The 22033-nt window shown below is 35.2% G+C and overlaps 2 protein-coding genes across 2 annotated transcripts; one reads left to right on the top strand and one right to left on the bottom strand.

The window, feature by feature from the left end:
* Nucleotides 1-2500: 2500 nt before the first annotated feature.
* On the bottom strand, nt 2501-4156 carry LOC130464781 (uncharacterized). Its single transcript, XM_056833993.1, has 4 exons — nt 3934-4156; nt 3565-3794; nt 3205-3426; nt 2501-3115 (listed from the first exon to the last, which is right to left on the bottom strand). Exons 1-4 carry the CDS (start codon nt 4154-4156, stop codon nt 2501-2503), a joined length of 1290 nt encoding a protein of 429 aa, XP_056689971.1.
* Nucleotides 4157-5393: 1237 nt separating this feature from the next.
* On the top strand, nt 5394-13341 carry LOC130464778 (plant-specific TFIIB-related protein 1-like). Its single transcript, XM_056833992.1, has 3 exons — nt 5394-5435; nt 8920-9219; nt 13095-13341. Exons 1-3 carry the CDS (start codon nt 5394-5396, stop codon nt 13191-13193), a joined length of 441 nt encoding a protein of 146 aa, XP_056689970.1. The 3' UTR covers nt 13194-13341.
* The last annotated feature ends 8692 nt before the right edge of the window (nt 13342-22033 follow it).

The following is a 22033-nucleotide window of genomic DNA, read 5'->3' as shown; positions in this document are numbered from 1 at the left end:
AACATACCAAAAGAAAATTGTCTCCTAAATTTTCTAATCGATTGATCACAGATGCAAGACAGATGCAAAGGCTTGAGAATATGCTTGAAATTTGCAATGAAAATGATAAATGACAGGTGTTCCTGTATCTATCTACAATACGCGCGTAAACATGACCACTTGAATCCTATATAAAGGGCTTAAGAGATGTTATGGAGATCAAATAATAGATGGTACAATACACACTCATGAAGGATTTTCATTCCGTCATATCAAACAAAGTAAAGTGCATCAACTGCAGAAAAGAAAATATCTCAGGAATATAAAACTAAAAGTCACCTTAAATTCATCACTTTCACGTTGTCCTTTAAACTCTTTCCAATCATTCTCGTCAATGCCCACATATAAATCCCATGGTGGGTCATCCACTACATTTTTTTTTCTTTTTTTTTTACGTCATGTCCTCCACTGCATCTTTCTTTTTCTCTTCACTTGTGAAGTATTCTCGTGTCAATCTTGTTTTGAATTCTTTCCACCTTTTATTGCAATCCTTAAGTACTGCTTCTTTCATATCATCATCACACATGAACATTTTCTGTTTGTTTTGATTGATTTGTTAAGGAATTCATTTTAACAAAAAAATAACATTTCATTTGTTAGAATTGCAATCGGTCTAAATGTAAATTACTTCCCATAACAGCAGTCCACAAATTTTCCTTAGTATCTTCTGCAACCTGACTCCAATGTGCAATGGTTATCTTTACCTTAGCATGTGCCATATACCCGGTGTAGGCTGTGTATCTATTCTTGAACTCTCCTATCACACAATTATGCTCATTCCATTGTAGAGGAAATGGTCCATCATCTTTTTCAATGATGTACTTGGCTGTTGAAGGCCCTCTGGTCTTCTAACTTGAGTTTTTTCGATTCTCATTGTTAGGATGAGAGCCATTATCATTTTGAGAAGCCATGCCAACAAACCTGACAAAAAAATTTAAAAACAAATATGAGAAATCAGTATTCTGATAAGCACAGATAGATTGAAGCAACAATATGGTGAACTATCTATTTTAAACAATCAGAAAAGAATAAGGCAGAGTGAGAAATGACCTTCACAGTCAATTGGACAACTCACCAAGCTAGATTTCCTAACTCAAAATCTAGTAGAAATTGTTCTAAGTTGGTGCTTATTGATGCATCAAGTCTCCCTAGAGGTTTAGACTCCTTAAGTACTCGTGTTGTCACTTCTTTAAGTACTCGTATACTGACCCTTAACTGTTATCAAATGATACATAGACAATCAAAGTGGTCATATGCAGATAATTGGTAAACAGCCTGTAACTTTCAAAGTGATCATATGCAGATAAATAGCCTGCAACTTATCATATGTAGATAAATAGCCGGTAACTGATCATATGCAGCCTTTCAAAAAAAAAAATTGAACATTTGCAGATATATAAATATGGTAAAAACAGCCTGCAATATGGGATTAAAATGATAACCAAAATACTAAGCTTCAATATTCAATCACACTAATCAAACAGAAATAAAACTGATATGTAGCAAAAACAACTAGCATAGAACAGAAAAAGAAGCAACTACTTAATATAAAAAAATCGTCACCAAAATAACCAAACCAATATTACAGCAGCCTTAGCCTTATCTTCCCCTTCCCTGACTGACTTTCAGTTTTTTCAGTTATTTGTAGTCGAATCTGGGACAACCCATACACCTTCATTGTGATCACCTCGCAAATGATGATCTGTTGAATCATCTACTTGCATTGGTGTGTTTTGAAACATAGAAAAAAAACCGGGATTTCATCAACTTGTCCATACTCATCTTCATTTGGTACAAGATCAGCTACTGCAACACCATGCTTTTTTCCTTGAATGACTATTGACTTTGAAGTGTCAGCCGAATATATCATATAAAATACTTGCTTTGCTTGAGATGCCATGATGAATGGCTCATCACGATGATCCGGTTTATTGAAATTCACTACCGTGTATCCCATGTCATCTATGTTCACACCTTTGCCTATATCCACCCAGTTACACTTAAATACAAGCACCCTAAACTGAACGAAATCAAGTTCAAAGATATCCTCAATCATGCCATAATATTTCATCTTTGCATGTTGTAGACTATTGTCCTTGGCACTAGAAAAATGTAGAGCTGATGCCACTAAAGAAACACCACTATTTTGCGTAGTACTACTAGCATCCCTCCTCTTAGTGTTAAAACAATATCCATTTATATCATAACCTTCATAGGATACAACATTTGCATCTGGTCCAAACGCTAACCATTCAATGTCTTCACTTACATCATTTGGTGTTTGTTTTACATCACGAGCCACTTTCTCTTTGAACCATCTGATGAAAGATCGATTGTGTTCGTCTCTCAAAAAAATTTCACCTCTTCCATGATATTCCTGCCTAATCAGATTCATATGGTCTGCCAAATATGGTTGCACCTCATCAATTTGTTGTAAGATGTAGAGGTAAGCTTGATCAACTTATTCACGACTTAAGTTTAGCACTTTACGACCAACTGTACCAAAACCTTGTAATCTCTCCTCGTTGTGACGAGGCTTTGGAAGTCCAAGTGTTTCTAAATCTTCCAAATGCTCGATGAAATATCTAAGGACCTCATCAGTTAGATATCCCTCAACTATGCTGCCTAGACGAGATCGATTCCTCACATAACCTTTCAAATCACCCATATTGCGCTCAAATGGATACATGTACCTTAAATACACCGGCCCACAAAGTTTGATCTCTCTCACCAAATGAACAACAAGATGCACCATGATGTCGAAAAAGGAGGGTGGAAAATACATCTCAAATTGACACAATGTGACAATGAGTTGTGATTGCAAAGAGTCTAATTTACCAGGATCAACTACTCGCGAACATATAGCTTTGAAAAATAAACAAAGTCTAATTATAACTTGCCGTACTTGTTTCAACTTAATTGCAATCGGCAATATCTCTTGCACTAAAGTATGACAATCATGAGAATTCAATCCAACTAATTTCAAATCTTTCAATGACACAAGGTTTCGAATGTTCGACGAATATCCAGATGGAACTTTCACATTATGTAAGGACTCGCATAATACTTTTTTCTCCTTCTTAGATAAAGTATAACAAGCTGGAGGTAGGTAATATCGCTTTCCCTTTTTGTAGGTTTCAATTAAAGGCGTATTCCCATCTTGACCATGTCATTTCTAGCCTTCTTTCCATCTTTAGTCTTCCCTGGCATGTTCAAAAGCGTTCCGATCAAACTATCAAATACATTTTTCTCAACATGCATCACATTAATACAATGCCTTACACTAAGATGTTCCCAATATGGCAAGATCCAAAATGCAGACCTCTTTTTATAACATAGCTTGTCACCAAGAGACTTGTAGGGATTGCCGAAAACACAATTGATGTCCTTTACACGTTCATAAACTTGTTTCCCAGTAAGAGGCTTAGGAGGAGATCTATGTTATGGATTTCCATTAAAAACCTTGCGAAGCCGACGATAAGGGTGATTGCGAGGTAGAAATACTCATTGAAACGGGTATACTACCTTCTTGCTGGTCTTTAATTGAAGAGCTTTGGTATCATCTTCACAAATAGGACAAGCTTTGTATCCCTTGACAACATGGCTAGATAAATTCCCGTACGCAGGAAAGTCATTAATTGTGCAGAAGATCATAGCACGCAAAGTAAATTTTTTCTTACGATATTCATCATACACAGGCTCACCTTCATCCCACAACTTCTTCAAATCCTCAATCAGTGGTGCCAAGTACACATCTATGTCATTTCCAGGTTGTTTAGGCCCAGATATCAAAAATTGACAACATAATGTATTTGCGCTTCATGCACAACCAAGGTGGTAAATTGTAATTCAACAAGAGAAATGGCCAAGTGCTATGCTGACTACTCATGTTACCAAATGGGTTGATTCCATCTGTACACAAGCCTAGCCTTAAATTCCTTGTTTCACGACTAAAATTCGGAAAAGTAGTATCAATATGTTTCCATTGAGGGGAATCAGCAGCATGCCGAAGCATTCCATCTTTATTTCGCACGTCTGCATGCCATGTCAAATTCTCTACATCTTTAGTATTAGCAAACAAGCGTTTGAGCCTATGCACTACAGGTAGGTACCACATTACCTTAGCAGGTTCATTGGTGTTTTCACCGTTGCTCTTCACTTTATATCGCGATGTCCCACAAGTTGGACATTCATGCAAATCATTATAATCCTTTCGATACAATACTCAATCATTAGGGCAAGCATGTATTTTCTCAGCATCCAAACCCATCGGACACAACATCTTCTTAGTCGCATAAGTAGAACTCGGAAGCTTGTTACCTTCGGGAAACATATCTTTTAATTTTGCCATCAATTTTGAGTAACGAAAATCAGTCCACCCGGCTTCCGCTTTCAGTTCAAATAATTCTATTGCACCTGTTAATCGAGTGTACTTACTGCACCCTGGATACAAAGGTGTCTCGGCATCAGTCAACAAACTTTCGTAAACAGGTGGCCCCTCTGTTAGATTATCCTCCATATCGTGCAACATCTCATCAGACACCTCATTTTCATTACCATGGTCTTCGTAGCTATGATTCTCAGTACCCGTTTCTCCTTCACCATGCCATATCCAATCAGTATAATTTTTGGAAAAACCATTCCAAAAAATATGCTCTCGTAATTCATCTTCTGTAGACACCTTATGCATATTACCACAAGTCTTACAAGGACAACATATTTTTTTCTCCTTCTTTTTTACGTATAAGTACAATACGAATGAACTCCTCAACCCCTTGACGAAATTCAGGTGTAGTACGCTTACGTGAAATCCAACTTTTGTCCATATCTAACCAATGAATATGTCATATATATCAATTTCAACTATGTATACACATGTACTAAATCAAATAAAATCATCCATTGTAATCTTTTTAATTGGAAATAACACTTGCAATATCACAACATATAAAACGCCACTCTTCCAATTGTCCACAAGGCCTAAAATGTCGCCCTTATGTCAAATATTAGACTATCTCTCCAGTATCAATTAGAAATCGGCGCTGACAAATATCATCCTACAACTAGGACAATCCTTTACTAAGCATGCATATAATCTCATCAAATTCACCTTTCAAAAAATTCAAAAATCCAATGTAAACCTCCCCTGATTTCAAATTAAACATTGATCTTAATAAACAAAAAAGCTTAGTAATAATTAATTATTTACATAATCTATCAATAATTATTCACATGCTTGAAAGTTGGAACTCGATTCACAATTCTTTTTCATACTCATGTGATGCAACATTTTCTATAACCAAATTATTTCAACTCCGTACCAAAAATCATATCCCACCCAACTAAAAGTCACCATGGACGAAGCTACGTTGGGGCCCAAGGGGGCCCCGATCACTGTCAGAAATTTAAAACAGATTATAAAGTATTAACTCTAGTAACTACAGACAAGGAATATAGGTGCTGCAGTGGTTAGAAGTTCAGTACAGAAGTAAATAACCAAGGTTCAATTCCCAGCATCTACTAAATTTTCAATTTTATTTTTTTTCCCATTCTTTTTATTCATTTCCATTCGTTTTCCCTTTACTGTAGAGGGTCTGGGAACGTTTGACCAAAAAAGGAAAACAATTGCTTATTTTGGTGAAAAATAAAGTGTATAGGAGAAAAGGTCAAAACCATAACTGTAGGGGAATACAGTTAAACATAATAACATGTGCGGAACAATCCCCAAAGCCAGAAAACATGTATAAAGCACAGATTAAGCAAACTTACATTCGAAGCGTGTTTTCCACAATAATCTGTCAACGAACACGAACAAAGAACTCCACTTGTCGTTCCTCTACTTGGTTCACCGGCATGTTCAGATCCGTCTTGATAATCGTAGCTTAGACAATCATTCAAGAGTTTGTGCTTTTGGGAAGAACACATCCATGGAGGCTAAGAGAGAATTTAGGGTTTTCTCTCTCTTCCTTAGGGTTTGATGTGTGTATTCTAAATTAGGTTTTCTGATTGGAAAAACAACTAGTAAGTGTGGAATATAACCCTAAGGATATATTTTGTGTAACCGGCTAAGGCACAAGCCCTAACCGGCCACACAAGCCTACACTCACTGAAGCCCATGTGTGCAACAACCAAGCAACGCAGCAGTGGGCCGCGGGCCTTGCTGCTTGCTTGTTGCGCTGCTGCCCAACTGCGCGCACATGTAGTGCCGCGGGTTGGCTCGTTGCTGCGCGCAATCTTGCTGGCTTATTGGGCCTCGCGCGCATTCGTGCTTGGTTCGACGGGCCGGCAATTCCATTGCGGCTCGTATTCGCGACTAATACCTTACGGCTATTATTTATCGTATCGTATTCGACGAATCACCGTTGTACGATACGATTATTCGTTTTGCCAAGCTTACGGATATTCGCGATACGATATACAATTCCGATCCAACGTCATATCGTATATTATGTTTTTCCGAACTAATTCCCGAAAAGCTATTTAAATGAATTTCCGATTCATTTAATCCGGTGATCTGTTACATGCCATTGGTGTGACCTTGTAGGTTCAGTCAAGAGTAAGTTGTGAGCTTAATATTCATTAGAACTCACTGATCGGAAGCATTGCTCCAGCTAGATGTTCCGATCACTTGATCTCACTGAATTAATTGTTCGCAATTAGTCTGAACCTTGGTATTAGACTTAATGCACCTTGGGTGAAGGACATATTTCCTTCAATCTCCCACTTGTCATTCAGACAAGTGTGCATCCACATTCCTTTGTCACTTAGTGTTACTTACTGAACATAAGGTAAGATCCAAGCCATCCTTATTAGGTCCAGATCGAAGTGTTTCTCGGATTACAGAGTTCAACTGTCAAACTTTTGCAGAAGGTTAAGCCTAACCATTCTGAGCACGGCCATGCATTTTACAGTATCTAAATCTCCGAGAGGCCTTGTTATACAACAACAAAGATAAGAGGACAATCCATTCGTGCAATCTATGAACACTCACTTTGATTCATAGTACGCCCAATAACTGCTTTTATAGCCTCCTTTTACGGTGCGACGTTTAGCTAGTATCAAAGCGAACTAATTCTCAAACGAGCAGACATAATCGCTCATGTTCTGAGGAACGGTTTCTAATCACCATTAATGAGAACTACCTATGACATGACTTTAATCTCTTAAAGTGTTCTCATGGTCAATCCGATACAGGATCCAATAAGTATCTATGCAAAAGATTCTAACATCCAGTCACTCTAGTTCAAGAAATAGAACTAAGTAATCTACTTGCAATCTAATCTTCATTAGTCATTGGTCGTCCACCTTTCAATGACCTGGATTTGGGATCCTTTGTGACTTCAATATTCAAGTTCACTTATGGGTGTTTCTTTGTCGAAGAATCCATCTTGAGATCCCATTTGAATGATTTGAATCACATGGACTTATCATTTAATACTAAACCAAGATTAAATGAACTATGAAATATAATTTCATAAATGATAAATGTTTAAACCAAATGCTTACCAACTTGTGAGCCTCTAACCCAAAATCAAGCATTTAATGTTTTACAGATATAGGCCTTTCACCCAATACTTAAAACATTCATGGAACTCAAACTTGATTCCATATCTGCATATGAATGTTGTGTATCATTCAATGCAGAGGTTTAGTTTATCATACTTTGCTATCCTTAGCATCTTTTCTATCGAAAGCCTTTCGATGTAAGATGAAAAGATCTTTGAATATGTTTCTCGAATGATCTAGTCTTTCGTTGCTGTTCAGAATGATAATCATATCTAAAATAGAAAATCATCCAGGTAGCAGACTTGTGATCAACCTGAGTTCATTGAAGAACTCCCACTAAAAACAATTCCCTTTTATTGCTTCTTAGGCAATAATGAATTCATTTCAATTATGTAGAATTTCAAATGATGCTTCCCTTTCGGAATACTCCAACCAGTTCACATAGATGTGGGAGATACATCTTTCAACTGAGAACTTGGAAACTAATCATTGATTCAGTTTCCCATGCATCACATATGGTTTAGAACCTATGTAACCACCTTTTAATCACGACGCCTAATTGCCCGTGTATGTTTGTGGTTTGCCTAACAACAAGATTCAACTTTTTCTTAGGCAAATGCATGTAGCATCAAAACTTTAGTTATATTCACTTCCTCTTATCAAGTGCTCATCCTACATCTCCAAATGTATTGGATGTTCTTGATACTGTTCCAATGATCTTTGATCTAGATCAATAGAGATTGGTATAAACTCGTCACGATCCAATGTTCACGAGTTATCTTGGCGATCTGTATATCACATTATACATGATTGATTGTAATGCAAAGACCATTCGCATTTTAAAATCCATCCATGTAACTTTTAACTTCATTCTGTTTCAAGAGACACTGAATCTTGCTAAAATCGTGGCATTACCATGTGATATAAGGTGAAGGCACCTCTTCAAGGTCCTTCATGCTTAACTTTAGTGATAACAGCCTAGCTTTATACTTAGTTAAAGCATTCATAACTTAGACTTACTCATATGGGTCGAGAGTCTCTTTTGAGTCTCTCCATTGTGTTTGATTTAGTAATTACTTTTACAGAATCCAAACAACGCTTTAGATCCTATCCAATAGATCTTTAACCCAGTATGTTCTAAGTTTCGCCATGGTTCTAATATGGACAAATACTTCAAATCTAACCATTTAGAATTTGAATGTCATTTTCAATAGAGAGATTTTTATCTCATATATAGAACCAATAAACTTGACTTAGCTCCCACTAAACTCCTCATCTATAAGATGATCCATATTTTCATAAATCTATGATTGCTCAATAGCCTTTTAGACAAATATGGTCCAATTCCCACTTGCATATATGCTTTAATCTGAGGCAGAAATTTGTAAGGTAACAGGTCTCACTGAGGTCACACTCAGAAAAGTCTATAAAGAGCTGCTTGAAAACTGGGATGATCTTCTACCGTCTAATTATACTCCAGTTGTCCCTCCTGAAAAGGCATTCCCAACTACTACTATAGCATCCGGCCGTTCTGTAACCCCTAGAGCCGAACCACCAGAAATTCCTACTTTAGACCGGGAGAGCAAGCAGCCCAAAACGAATCAGATTTCCGAGACAACTCACGTGGACAGGGTCAAGGGAGAGAATGACAGCAATACCCCCAGTACAAAAAAGGTATCCTCGTTATAGGACTCATTTTATTCTCATTGATTCGTTATAGGTCGTATTTACTTTTAACTAAAGAACCTAAGGACTATTTGATTCTTATTACATGATTAATATGCATAGCTTTAACTTTCTAAAACTCATTTGAATCTATTTATGCACATTTAAGGCTCATTGGATCGTTATAGATCATATTTAGAGCTAAAACGACATTTTCGCTCCCAACTTTGAACTAAAGATCCTAAGGACTCATTTTATTCTTATTACATGATTAATGTGCATAGTTTTAACATTCTAAAACTCATTCCAATCTATGTAAGCACATTTAAGGATAATTGGGTCGTTATAGGTCATATTTAGAGCTAAAATGACATTTCCGCTCCCCAACTTTGAACTAAAGAACCTAAGTACTCATTTTATTCTTATTACATGGTTAATATGCTTAGTTTGAAGTTTCGAAAACTCATTTCAATCTACTTATGCACATTTAAGGCTTGTTTGGTCGTTATAGGTCATATTTAGGCTAAAATGAGCATTTTCGCTCCCAAATTTTGAAAAAAAAACCTACGGACTCATTTTAAACTTACTAAGTGTTTTATATGCTTAGTTTTGACTTTCTAAGACTCATACCAATCTATTTATGCACATTTGAAGCTCATTGGGTCGTTATAGGTCATATTTAGCATAAAATGACATTTTCGCTCCCAACTTTGAACTAAAGAACTTAAGGACTTATTTTAAACTTATTACATGATTAGTATGTTTAGTTTTAAGTTTCCAAGACTTATTCCAATCTACTTATACACATTTAAGGCTTGTTTGGTCGTTATAGGACATATTTAGGCTAAAATGACATTTTCGCTCCCAACTATGAACCAAAGAACCTAAGGACTCATTTTAAACTTACTAAATGTTTTATATGCTTATTTTTAACTTTCTAGGACTCATTCCAATCCATTTATGCACATTTACGGCTCATTGTGTCGTTATAGGTCATATTTAGGCTAAAATGACATTTTCGCTCCCAACTTTGAACTTAAGAACCTAATGACTCATTTTAAACTTATTATATGATAAATATGCTTAGTTTTAAGTTTCTAAGACTTATTCTAATCTATTTATGCACATTTAATGCTTGTTTTATCGTTATAGGTCATATTTAGGCTAAAATGACATTTTCGCTCCCAACTTTGAACTTAAGAACCTAATAACTCATTTTAAACTTATTATATGATAAATATGCTTAGTTTTAAGTTTCTAAGACTTATTCTAATCTATTTATGCACATTTAATGCTTGTTTTATCGTTATAGGTCATATTTAGGATAAAATAAGGCATTTTCGATCCCAACTTTAAAATAAAGAACCTAAGGACTTATTTTAAACTTATTACATGATTAATATGCTTAGTTTTAAGTTTCTAAGACTTATTCTAACTACTTATACACATTTAAGGCTTGTTTGGTCGTTATAGGACATATTTAGGCTAAAATGACATTTTCGCTCCAAACTATGAACTAAAGAACCTAAGGACTCATTTTAAACTTACTAAATGTTTTATATGCTTAGTTTTGACTTTCTAGAACTCATTCCAATCCATTTATGCATATTTAAGGCTCATTGTGTCGTTATAGGTCATATTTAGGCTAAAATGCCATTTTCGCTCCCAACTTTGAACTTAAGAACCTAATGACTCATTTTAAACTTATTATATGATTAATATGCTTAGTTTTAAGTTTCTAAGACTTATTCTAATCTATTTATGCACATTTAATGCTTGTTTGATAGTTATAGGTCATATTTAGGCTAAAATGAGGCATTTTCGCTCCTAACTTTAAAATAAAGAACCTAAGCACTCATTTTAAACTTAATACATGTTTAATATGCATAATTTTAACTTTATAAGACTCGTTCCAATCTATTTATGCACCTTTAAGGCTCATTAGGTCGTTGTAGGTCAAATTTAGGCTAAAATGACATTTTCGCTCCCAACTATGAACTAAAGAACCTAAGGACTCATTTTAAACCTACTAAATGTTTTATATTCTAGTTTTATCTTTCTAGGACTCATTCCAATCCATTTATGCCCATTTAAGGCTCATTGTGTCGTTTTAGGTCATATTTAGGCTAAAATGACATTTTCGCTCCCAACTTTGAACTTAAGAACCTAAGGACTCATTTTTAAATTATTATATGATTAATAAGCTTAGTTTTGAGTTTCTAGGACTTATTCTAATCTACTTATACCCATTTAATGATTGTTTGATCGTTATAGGTCATATCTAGGCTAAAATAAGGCATTTTCGCCCCCAACTTTAAAATAAAGAACCTAAGGACTCATTTAAAACTTATTACATGTTTAATATGCATAATTTTAACGATCTAAGACTCGTTCCAATCTATTTATGCACCTATAGGCTCATTGGGTCGTTATAGGTCATATTTAGGCTAAAATGACATTTTCGCTCCCAACTTTGAACTAAAGAACCTAAGGACTCATTTTAAACTTACTAAATGTTTTATATGCTTATTTTTAACTTTCTAGGACTCATTTCAATCCATTTATGCACATTTAAGGCTCATTGTGTCGTTATAGGTCATATTTAGGCTAAAATGACATTTTCGCTCCCAACTTTGAACTTAAGAACCTAATGACTCGTTTTAAACTTATTATATGATAAATATGCTTAGTTTTAAGTTTCTAAGACTTATTCTAATCTACTTATACCCATTTAATGCTTGTTTGATAGTTATAGGTCATATTTAGGCTAAAATGAGGCATTTTCGCTCCTAACTTTAAAATAAAGAACCTAAGCACTCATTTTAAACTTAATACATGTTTAATATGCATAATTTTAACTTTATAAGACTCGTTCCAATCTATTTATGCACCTTTAAGGCTCATTAGGTCGTTGTAGGTCATATTTAGGCTAAAATGACATTTTCGCTCCCAACTATGAACTAAAGAACCTAAGGACTCATTTTAAACCTACTAAATGTTTTATATTCTAGTTTTAACTTTCTAGGACTTATTCCAATCCATTTATGCACATTTAAGGCTCATTGTGTCGTTATAGGTCATATTTAGGCCAAAATGACATTTTCGCTCCCAACTTTGAACTTAAGAACCTAATGACTCATTTTAAACTTATTATATGATAAATATGCTTAGTTTAAGTTTCTAAGACTTATTCTAATCTGTTTATGCACATTTAATGCTTGTTTGATAGTTATAGGTCATATTTAGGCTAAAATGAGGCATTTTCGCTCCTAACTTTAAAATAAAGAACCTAAGCACGCATTTTAAACTTAATACATGTTTAATATGCATAATTTTAACTTTATAAGACTCGTTCCAATCCATTTATGCATATTTAAGGCTCATTGTGTCGTTTTAGGTCATATTTAGGCTAAAATGACATTTTCGCTCCCAACTTTGAACTTAAGAACCGAAGGACTCATTTTTAAATTATTATATGATTAATAAGCTTAGTTTTGAGTTTCTAGAACTTATTCTAATCTACTTATACCCATTTAATGCTTGTTTGATCGTTATAGGTCATATCTAGGCTAAAATAAGGCATTTTCGCTCCCAACTTTAAAATAAAGAACCTAAGGACTCATTTAAAACTTATTACATGTTTAATATGCATAATTTTAACGATCTAAGACTCGTTCCAATCTATTTATGCACCTATAGGCTCATTGGGTCGTTATAGGTCATATTTAGGCTAAAATGACATTTTCGCTCCCAACTTTGAACTAAAGAACCTAAGGACTCATTTTAGACTATTAGGACATTGTCATTAGTTTCTTGAATGTTAAAATGTGATATTTAATTTGTATTTAATCTAATGTTTAATTTAAATTTCTGTTTTTGTAAAGGTCTACACTCCGAGGATTGCGCCTTATGCGAGGAATTTGATGTGGTTCGTGAGCAATGGGCTAAGTTTTTTACCAACAAGTATTTATTATTGGCTTTAGCGCGCTTGATCGAGTTGGTTTAGTTGTTATAGAATAAATTTTATATTAAAATGTATGTTTATGTTGAAATTGGAACATATATTTAAATGTAATATGTGCACTTTGGTTTTGGGATATATAGTATACAAAACTCCAGTTGTTGTTTTTATATTTGTTATACAGGTTGCGTTATTCTATTATTGTTTTGACAGGTTTCGATCTATATTTGGTGCAAGGCACTCTAGGTATCCCTAAACAAAATTAGAATTTTCCCGCCAAAAGTGCTTTTTTGCAGCGTACATATATGTTGTACGCTGCAACAAGGGAAAAAAATTTGGCAAAAATTCAGACTTGTTGCAGCGTACAAATAAATGTACGCTGCAAAAAATTGAGTAATTCAGACTTGTTGCAGCGTACAAATAAATGTACGCTGCAAAAAGTTGAGTCTTTTGCAGCGTACATATATATGTACGCTGCAACAAGTCCAAAATTTTGCCAATTTTTTGGCACTTGTTGCAGCGTACATCTAAAAGCCCGCTGCAACAAGTCTAAAATTTTGCCAATTTTTTGGCACTTGTTGCAGCGTACATCTAAAAGCCCGCTGCAACAAATCACTTTTTGCAGCGAACATTGTACGCTGCAACAAGTTCAGACTTGTTGCAGGCCCCCCAGTTGCAGCATACGATGTACGCTGCAACAGGGGTCTAAAAGCCCGCTGCAATAAGGGTTTTTTCTACTAGTGATGCTTTAATCTACGAATAGATTTCTTAAACTTGCTCTTTTATCTAGCATCCAAAATTTTTACATTGTGTGATGTACACAATTCCTTTCTACAAGTCCAATTGAGTAAGGTGTTTCGTTTTCCAATTGCCATATTTTCATATGCAATGATTGCTAGATTTATCCAAAATAGTTCAAGCATTCCGACTTGGTGTAAAAGATTTCAACATTATCAACGCCGTGAAGTTGTTTCCAATCTTTAACCAATCTAGCTTCTCTTTTGTATGTGTATACAATATCATCTTTGTATGTTTTGAAAACATGTTTGCAACCAATGGAAGTGAACCCTTTATGCAAATCAACCAAATAATAGATTTGATTCTTTGAGATGAAGATATTTCGGATAAAATGGCCTCAAACCATTTTGTATGGCCTCGAACAATACTTATGTTTTTGATGGCCTCTAACCATACTTGGGAATTTTATTTCGTCGTAGCTGACCTGTAAGTCGTATGTTTTTGAAGCACTTTCCAAAGTCTTCATAGTTTTCATTCCTCAAGATATCTATGTATCTATCTTGGTTGAATTATATTCCTTATACGATTTACCTAGGTATTGAACATCAAACATTAGTGTCTATAAAGACATTACTCAAGTCCTTTAAGTATTAGGATTCTCTTGAAGCACTTCTAAAGTCTTCCTGAAGCACTTCCAAAGGCTTCTAAGTACGGAGCTTTTCCAAAGACTCCTAAGTATCCTACATTTGTTTGTTGCTTGACTCGAAGTCCATTCGAGGTCATTTTTCTCCCACTTGCCTTTTTGGAAATATGATGGTTTCCTAAAAGACATTATCTTAAGCAACAACCATATGTTCCCAGATTTGTGGTAGAATCAATACCTTTTGTTTCTATGAGTCGCTCATAAAGAAACATATATCTATTATTGAGTTTGTTTGATGTAAACACTAACTCCCACTGGATTTGACAACCCTAGATATATATGTATTGAAAATATGTACTAAACCGAAGTTCAATCCTTATGACATCTTATCTTTAGCTTTGACAACTTTGTTTAGTGTGAAAGTCACTTGAGAGTATCTTTTAGAAACTATATAGGAAAATAGTCGTGATTATCGTTAATCGAAATAGATTCCGATTTCTCCATTTGGACATACCATATTCTTATGGAGCTTCAATTGTCATATTTCCATATAAACAATCTAGATAATCTTTCTTGGCTTATGCAAACATCACCTTGACCCAGCCTAGATGTTCCAAAATTCTCGCCAAGTTGATTTTATACCCTTTTGTGAATTACATTGAAGTATTTCACATATTTCACATTGAGTAAATATAGCCATATTTTCTCAAATTCTTGTGAAATAGGTAGGTAATAAAATCCATCTTTGGCTCATGAACTTCATTGTGCAAAAACTTCTAACAATAGTCCATTTCTATGTCATGTTCAACAAGCAAGACCCACGTGTCTTAAATTAACCAACTTCCAGAAATCCATGCCATGGAATCTTAGAATGTTGTCTTGTTGATATGGTCGTATGACATTTCCAAAGATATGTGGAACACAAATCAAAATTTTTGATTTGAACCTTCTGAAGTTTGAGTTTGAAGAGATTCGTTTGTTTATTAATCAATCATATGACTCAACCCTTAAGTGACCATTTCATTCAAATAAACACTCAACGAATGTTTTTGTTTACTTTGAATGTGAGTCTTTCCGTTGTCCAAACAGAAATTGATTATGATGATTAATGGAACATAATACCATTAAGTTCCAGCCTTTAGAAGGAATTTAAAACAAACATGACGACCCTACAGTTAATGTAGCACAACTTTGCTTCATTTCCCACTTGTAGGTCAATTACCAGACTTAGCTCCCGGAATTTGAGTTCTTAACAAGAGTTTAGAACCTCAAGCGGTAATCTAATACCATAGGAGTTTATTTGCTAAGTCGTTTCTCTTTAACACAAACTTTTAGGCAGAAATTGAATATTGAATTCATTTCTTTTGTTCCCCTTTCCTATCCTTTCTAGCACGTTTTCTTATAGTCCTAAAGATTTTACTCTTTGCTTGATCTTCTTACTTTGTTATGCGTACAAAGTCCCTTTCTTTTATTCACTTTGAATGACCGCATCCAATGAGTCTAGTTCATTATCGAATCAAAAGAAAATTGGTTGTTAACCATTGGTTATACATTAGTCTTTAACTCAATACTTCATTATTTCAAAACTACCTAGTATTCTGAATATATGAGGTCCAATTGGTTTACCATTCAAATTTTAGTTTGAAAACAACCATGAAGATCACTATAAGAAAATAGCATTCAAGATACGCTCTCACTCTCCTTTTCTTTGAGAATTGCTCAAAAAATAGTTACCAATCGATCGAGGAAATATCGCAGTTCTATTGTCCGAACGCAATAAGGTTGAAGATTGACTATTCTACAAAATGAAGTAGCAAAGAAAAACATTTATCATACTTTAATAACTTGAAATAAAATCATTCACGCAATCATCAAAGCTATTAAACATTTCATTCATGCAAAAAGCAAAAACATGGTCCAAAATGAATGAAACGATTCCAAGACCCCAAAAGTCCTAAATCCTTACGCAGCTTTAGCATGTCTTAAGTAGTTTAAGATTTTAGGTAAGCAAAACCTATTGCTAATAATCTCCAAATTACTCTTGGTTAATAAACTAATGCCATAATTTATCCCATTGCCACAACATAATGCCATTGTTGTTTGAGTTGAAACCACAATCAACGTGCTCCTTTAGGACGCCTTACCACCTAAGTCAACTAAAATAGCACCTCGTTTTAGCGTAAACCTACTATCTTAGATCCCTAGATTTTTGTAAGTGTTGATTTGGAAGGCAATTTTTAAACTCAATATATTACTTTGGACCTAGTTGTTTCTATGTTGGTTCGATTATTTAGTGAACTTAAATCTAATCGATTCATAGGAAACAACCTGTTCATGCAAAGCATACATACATTCATACATTCACGCATTATATATATATATATATATATATATATATATATATATATATATATATATATATATATATATATATATATTAAATTGCATAAATAAATGGTGATCTAGTATGGCCCAAAACATCTTGTCTTGAAGCATCCAATCTTCATCACCTCCTTGTTAGCTTGGCATCGTCTTGAATCTTCGTTCAAATGCTAACTTAAAGTTTAAACTTAGAAATACTTGAAAATAATTAAATTACATCAAAATTTCTATGGTACGCAGACCATATTTAAAACTTTACATTCAAAGATAGAACGGTACGCAGACCGTATTTAACTATCCTAAATGGCCATACTAGTCACTTGGAGTACCTGCATTACATAAAATATACATTCTATGCATTCACCCATTCGTGTGCTAAAACGAATGGCCCATGTAAATATGCAAGTATTTAAGTGAATTAATTAAAATTCACGTTCACATAAACGCGTCCTAAAAGATTAATCAATTTCCAAATTATTAATCCTTAGACTTTATTCTAATTAAAATTGAATTTAATTAAAATAATGCGACCTACGAAAATAATTAAAATAATTATTTCATTTTAATTTCATTTAGTGGCTCCCACTCAAACCAATAATTATTCCGGATAATTAATTATGAAATATTAAATTAAAACTCGCGGCCCATGCCCAAGCAAATAAAATATTAAATTAAATATCCCGTTAGCCCAAATTAATGCAAATATACGAAGCCCAACGAAATAAACAATTTTCAACGAAAAAAGTTCAATTACGTAGTCGGGCTAGGCTTGCGCCCAGCCCCATGCCTTGCGTGAGGCCCAAGAGCGCACAAGCAAGGCTCGCACACCCACAGCCCCTTGCGCGCGCATCGCGTCCCCGCAGCTATGCTTCCCCTGCGTGCGTGTTGTGCGTCGTGTGTGTGCTGGACGTCGCATGGCTCGCGCCTTGCTTTGTCGCAGCCCCGCAAGCATTGCCGCCTGCCCCTTCCCTCGCCCAGCGCGCACAAGGCACGCAGCGTACCTGCTGCTGCCCGTGTCGCATGCGGCTCGGCCTAAGCACAATAGCCTCGCATGGCTCGACGAGCCATAGGTCCACCATGCTCATGTTCGTGCCTTTGGTTCGTGATACGGACCAACTTAATTAAAATTAAATTTAATTTCACGAACTTGCATTAATTTTATTTTTCAAAAAAAGTTACGATTTTTATTTTCGAAAAACAACGATTTTAAACGATTTAATAAACTTTAACGACAATCCAATTTCGTAAAATTATTAAATCAAGGGCTAACAATATTCAAACTTTTATGAACGAACGAATCAACATTAAAGTTTGAACTTTTAATTAATAAAATCCGAAGCTTTAAATCGTTCTTTAACAATTAAATTTCAGATTTTTAATAATTTGGTTTAAGTGCGATTAAAATTAACGAAACCATTCAAAATTTTAATCCAATAATTTTTAAAATTAGCCACTGACCCATGAAATTATACCTCCTTTCCCAATTAACCGAATTATTAAACCAAAATTAATTAAAATTCAATTAGGGTTTCAAATTTTACGAATTGGGGAAAAGCAAAATTAGGGTTTATACTTATCAGAAAAATCTGAAACCTTTATCATAGATCAAGCATGTACCCAGCAACATTTTGTCAAAATTTCAAGCAATTCCGAGTAGTTTAGGTCGACCTTTTTATTGAATTATTGTCCGACACTTTTAATTTTTAATGAAAAATTAACAAAAACGCCCAAAAAACGATACTTCGAGGCCTGTTTTTGCAATTCCGTTCCCATGAGTTGATCTTAGAAAATCCTTTTCAATCAAATTAGGGTTTTAAAACTCGAAAAAACGAATAGCTTTGATTTTGGACCTGATTATTACGCAATTCATCCAATAATTCGTAAAAATTCCGAAAAATCAACAAAAATTCCAAATTTTTCGACAGATGCAAAAACAATAATAATCATGCTAATTCATGCTTTGAATACATAAGTCTCATGATACCACTGTAGGGGAATACAGTTAAACATAATAACATGTGCGGAACAATCCCCAAAGCCAGGAAACACGTATAAAGCACAGATTAAGCAAACTTACATTCGAAGCGTGTTTTCCACAATAATTTGTCAACGAACACGAACAAAGAACTCCACTTGTCGTTCCTCTACTTGGTTCACCGGCATGTTCAGATCCGTCTTGATAATCGTAGCTTAGACAATCATTCAAGAGTTTGTGCTTTTGGGAAGAACACATCCATGGAGGCTAAGAGAGAATTTAGGGTTTTCTCTCTCTTCCTTAGGGTTTGATGTTAGGTTATGATACATATGAATAAACATAAATCATGCGGAAAAACCATAAAGCCAGGAAACTTATTATTTACACATAATCATTTAGCATAATTCAGATGCATACACTTTGTAGCGTGCCCTCCCTAGCTGCGCCCGAACCGAACAAGAAAAAGTCTTTAGGACTCCAAGTGTCGTCCCTCCGTAGATAGTCCACAGCACGTCCGGATCCGCCTTAAGCTTGACCAACTAGAATCGCCCTTAAGGTTACTAGGATTTTCGGCTATTTGGGTTGCAAGTGTTTGGCTGATTTTTGCTTGAAAATATTACCTTTTGAATACTTCAAATCTCGATGTAAATATGTGACCCTAGGCACCTATTTATAGAGTATTTGGAAAGGAATTATAATCCTACTAGGATATGGATTTATTAATTAGAATCCTATTAGAACTCTAAACAATAAATTTAATCTTTCAGGATTAGAATTTAATCAATGCACGAATTCCGATAGGATTAGGATTCGTTACGAACACGAGCGGCCCACACGCATGAGCGCTGCCTCGCAGCCCACGAGCACGCTCAGCGCGCGCGCCAGCAGCCTTGCTGGGCCTGGCCTTGCGCTGGGCCTGGCGAGGCTTATGGCCTTCGTGTTGGGCGCTCGGCTTGCTGGGCGTGGGCCTGGCTTCGTGCTGGGCCTTCGTCTAGCAAGCCTCGTCCGATGCTAATTCGTACGATGCGCTTCCGATGAAATTCCCGGTTCCGGAATTTTTTTCCGATACGAACAATTTTTAATATTTCCGATTCCGGAATTAATTTCCGTTTCGAACAAATATTTAATATTTCCGTTTCCGGAATTATTTTCCGATTCCGATAATATTTCCGATTCTGACAATATTTCCGTTTCCGGCAATATTTCCGATTCCGGCAATATTTCCATTTCCGATAATATTTTCCGATACGTACCATGTTTCCTTTTCCGGCAACATCTACGACTTGGATAACATTTATATTTCCGACACGATCCATATTTCCGTTTCCGGCAATATCATCGTTTCCGGAGTATTCATTTCTTGTTTGTGACGATCTCAGCTCCCAGTGAAACCAAGATCCGTCGATTCCGAATATCCATAGATGGAGTATTTAATTCCATTAAATACTTGATCCGTTTACGTACTATTTGTGTGACCCTACGGGTTCAGTCAAGAGTAAGCTGTGGATTAATATAATTAATTTCACTTGAACTGAAGCGGCCTCTAGCTAGGCATTCAGCTCACTTGATCTCACTGAATTATTAACTTGTTAATTAATACTGAACCGCATTTATTAGACTTAATATTATATGCATACTTGGATCAAGGGCATTATTTCCTTCATTCTCCCACTTGTCCTTAGGGACAAGTGTGCATTTCCTAATTCCTTTGTCGCTTGATGCTTGCTCTTGAACATAAGGTAAGAGTTGTCATCCTTATTATGTCCAGAGGTGTTTCTCGGTTTCAGAGTTCAACTGATCAAATAAACAGATAATCATATCCTATGATTCATCCGAGCACGACCATGCATTTTATAGTTTCTAGCTCTCCGAGTGGCCTTGTACAACTTTTAAGCATCTCATCCTGATTTATGGGAGGACAATCCAAATCTTGCGATCTTGAGATTAGACTTCGTTTGATAGGTGATTACCTGAGCGTTGCCTTTATAGCCCCCTTTTACGGTGCGACGGTTGGTCAACGTCAAAGTAACCAGTTCTCAAACAAGTAATCTCAAATCACTCAGGTATTGAGGATTTAGTGTCTAATAATTTTAATGAAATTTACTTATGACAGATTTTCATCTCTTACAGTAAAGTTTCATAGGTCCGTCCGATACTAGTCTTCCCAAAGTAAGTATCTATTCAAATGATTACGACATTGCCATGTCCACATAGTTCAAGAAACAGAACTACTAGTCATCTTGCATTCTAGTCGTCTAACGTTTTCTATGCGTCCATCTTTATAGAAAACTCCGACCAGGGACCATTTTCAACTTTTGACATTCAAGTTCACTTGATAGACATTTCTTAGTCACAGGACTGGTCCTGACAGTCTATCTTGAATATTTCGTCAAATTGAAGGGACTTATCATTTAATACTAAACCAAGATTAAATGGAATATGAAAATACATTTCATATATGATAAATGTTCAACCCCTAATGTTTTACAACCATGGGCCTTGAACCCATCTTTAAAACAACTAGTGGAATTCAAAACTATGCTTTGATTTCCAGTGCCACAATGTGAGTGTTGTTTCTCACTTGTTGCATAGGTTTAGTTATCATGCTTTGCCAATCTTAACATCCTTTTCATCGAATGTTACTTCGAGATAGGATGATAAGATCGTTTGAGTTTGTTTATTATGTGATCTAGTCTTTCTTACTTCGATAGTGGTTCTACGCATTTTGTAATGAAGAACCATCAAGACAGCAGACAGGTGATCTACACAAGTTCAGTGAAGAACTCTTTAAAACAACCCTGTTTTATTGCTTCTTAGGCAATAAGTACTTTTACTTCAACTGTTTAGGTTGCTAGTGATGCTTTGTTTGGATTTACTTATCCAAGCAGTTCACAGATATGCGGAACACGATGCTCTTTAGCTCGTCCTTGTCAATGGTTAACTCCAAAGGAATCTTGCTTGATCTTTTGCCAGTGTTTATGCGTGTAGCATCAATATTTAGCATATCTTTATTTACTTGAATCAAGAACTATTCCTATGTACATTTTCAAGTACCATAAGTTTTTCTTGATCTCAATCTAGTTGATCTTCACTTAGATCAATAGAGATTGGTATATGTTCGTTA

The sequence above is a fragment of the Spinacia oleracea genome, chromosome 1, assembly GCF_020520425.1.
Source record: "Spinacia oleracea cultivar Varoflay chromosome 1, BTI_SOV_V1, whole genome shotgun sequence".
Lineage (NCBI taxonomy): Eukaryota > Viridiplantae > Streptophyta > Magnoliopsida > Caryophyllales > Amaranthaceae > Spinacia > Spinacia oleracea.
This window is presented reverse-complemented; position numbering and strand designations above follow the sequence as displayed.

Coding starts and splice junctions, on each gene's coding strand:
- LOC130464781 (XM_056833993.1), bottom strand. CDS start 4,156: ATGTGGTACCTACCTGTAGTGCATAGGCTCAAACGCTTGTTTGCTAAT. Junction 3,795..3,933: donor AGATGGAATCAACCCATTTG/GTAACATGAGTA, acceptor GAAATGACATAG/ATGTGTACTTGGCACCACTG. Junction 3,427..3,564: donor AATTAAAGACCAGCAAGAAG/GTAGTATACCCG, acceptor GAACGTGTAAAG/GACATCAATTGTGTTTTCGG.
- LOC130464778 (XM_056833992.1), top strand. CDS start 5,394: ATGGACGAAGCTACGTTGGGGCCCAAGGGGGCCCCGATCACT. Junction 5,436..8,919: donor CCAAGGGGGCCCCGATCACT/GTCAGAAATTTA, acceptor CTTTAATCTGAG/GCAGAAATTTGTAAGGTAAC. Junction 9,220..13,094: donor ATACCCCCAGTACAAAAAAG/GTATCCTCGTTA, acceptor GTTTTTGTAAAG/GTCTACACTCCGAGGATTGC.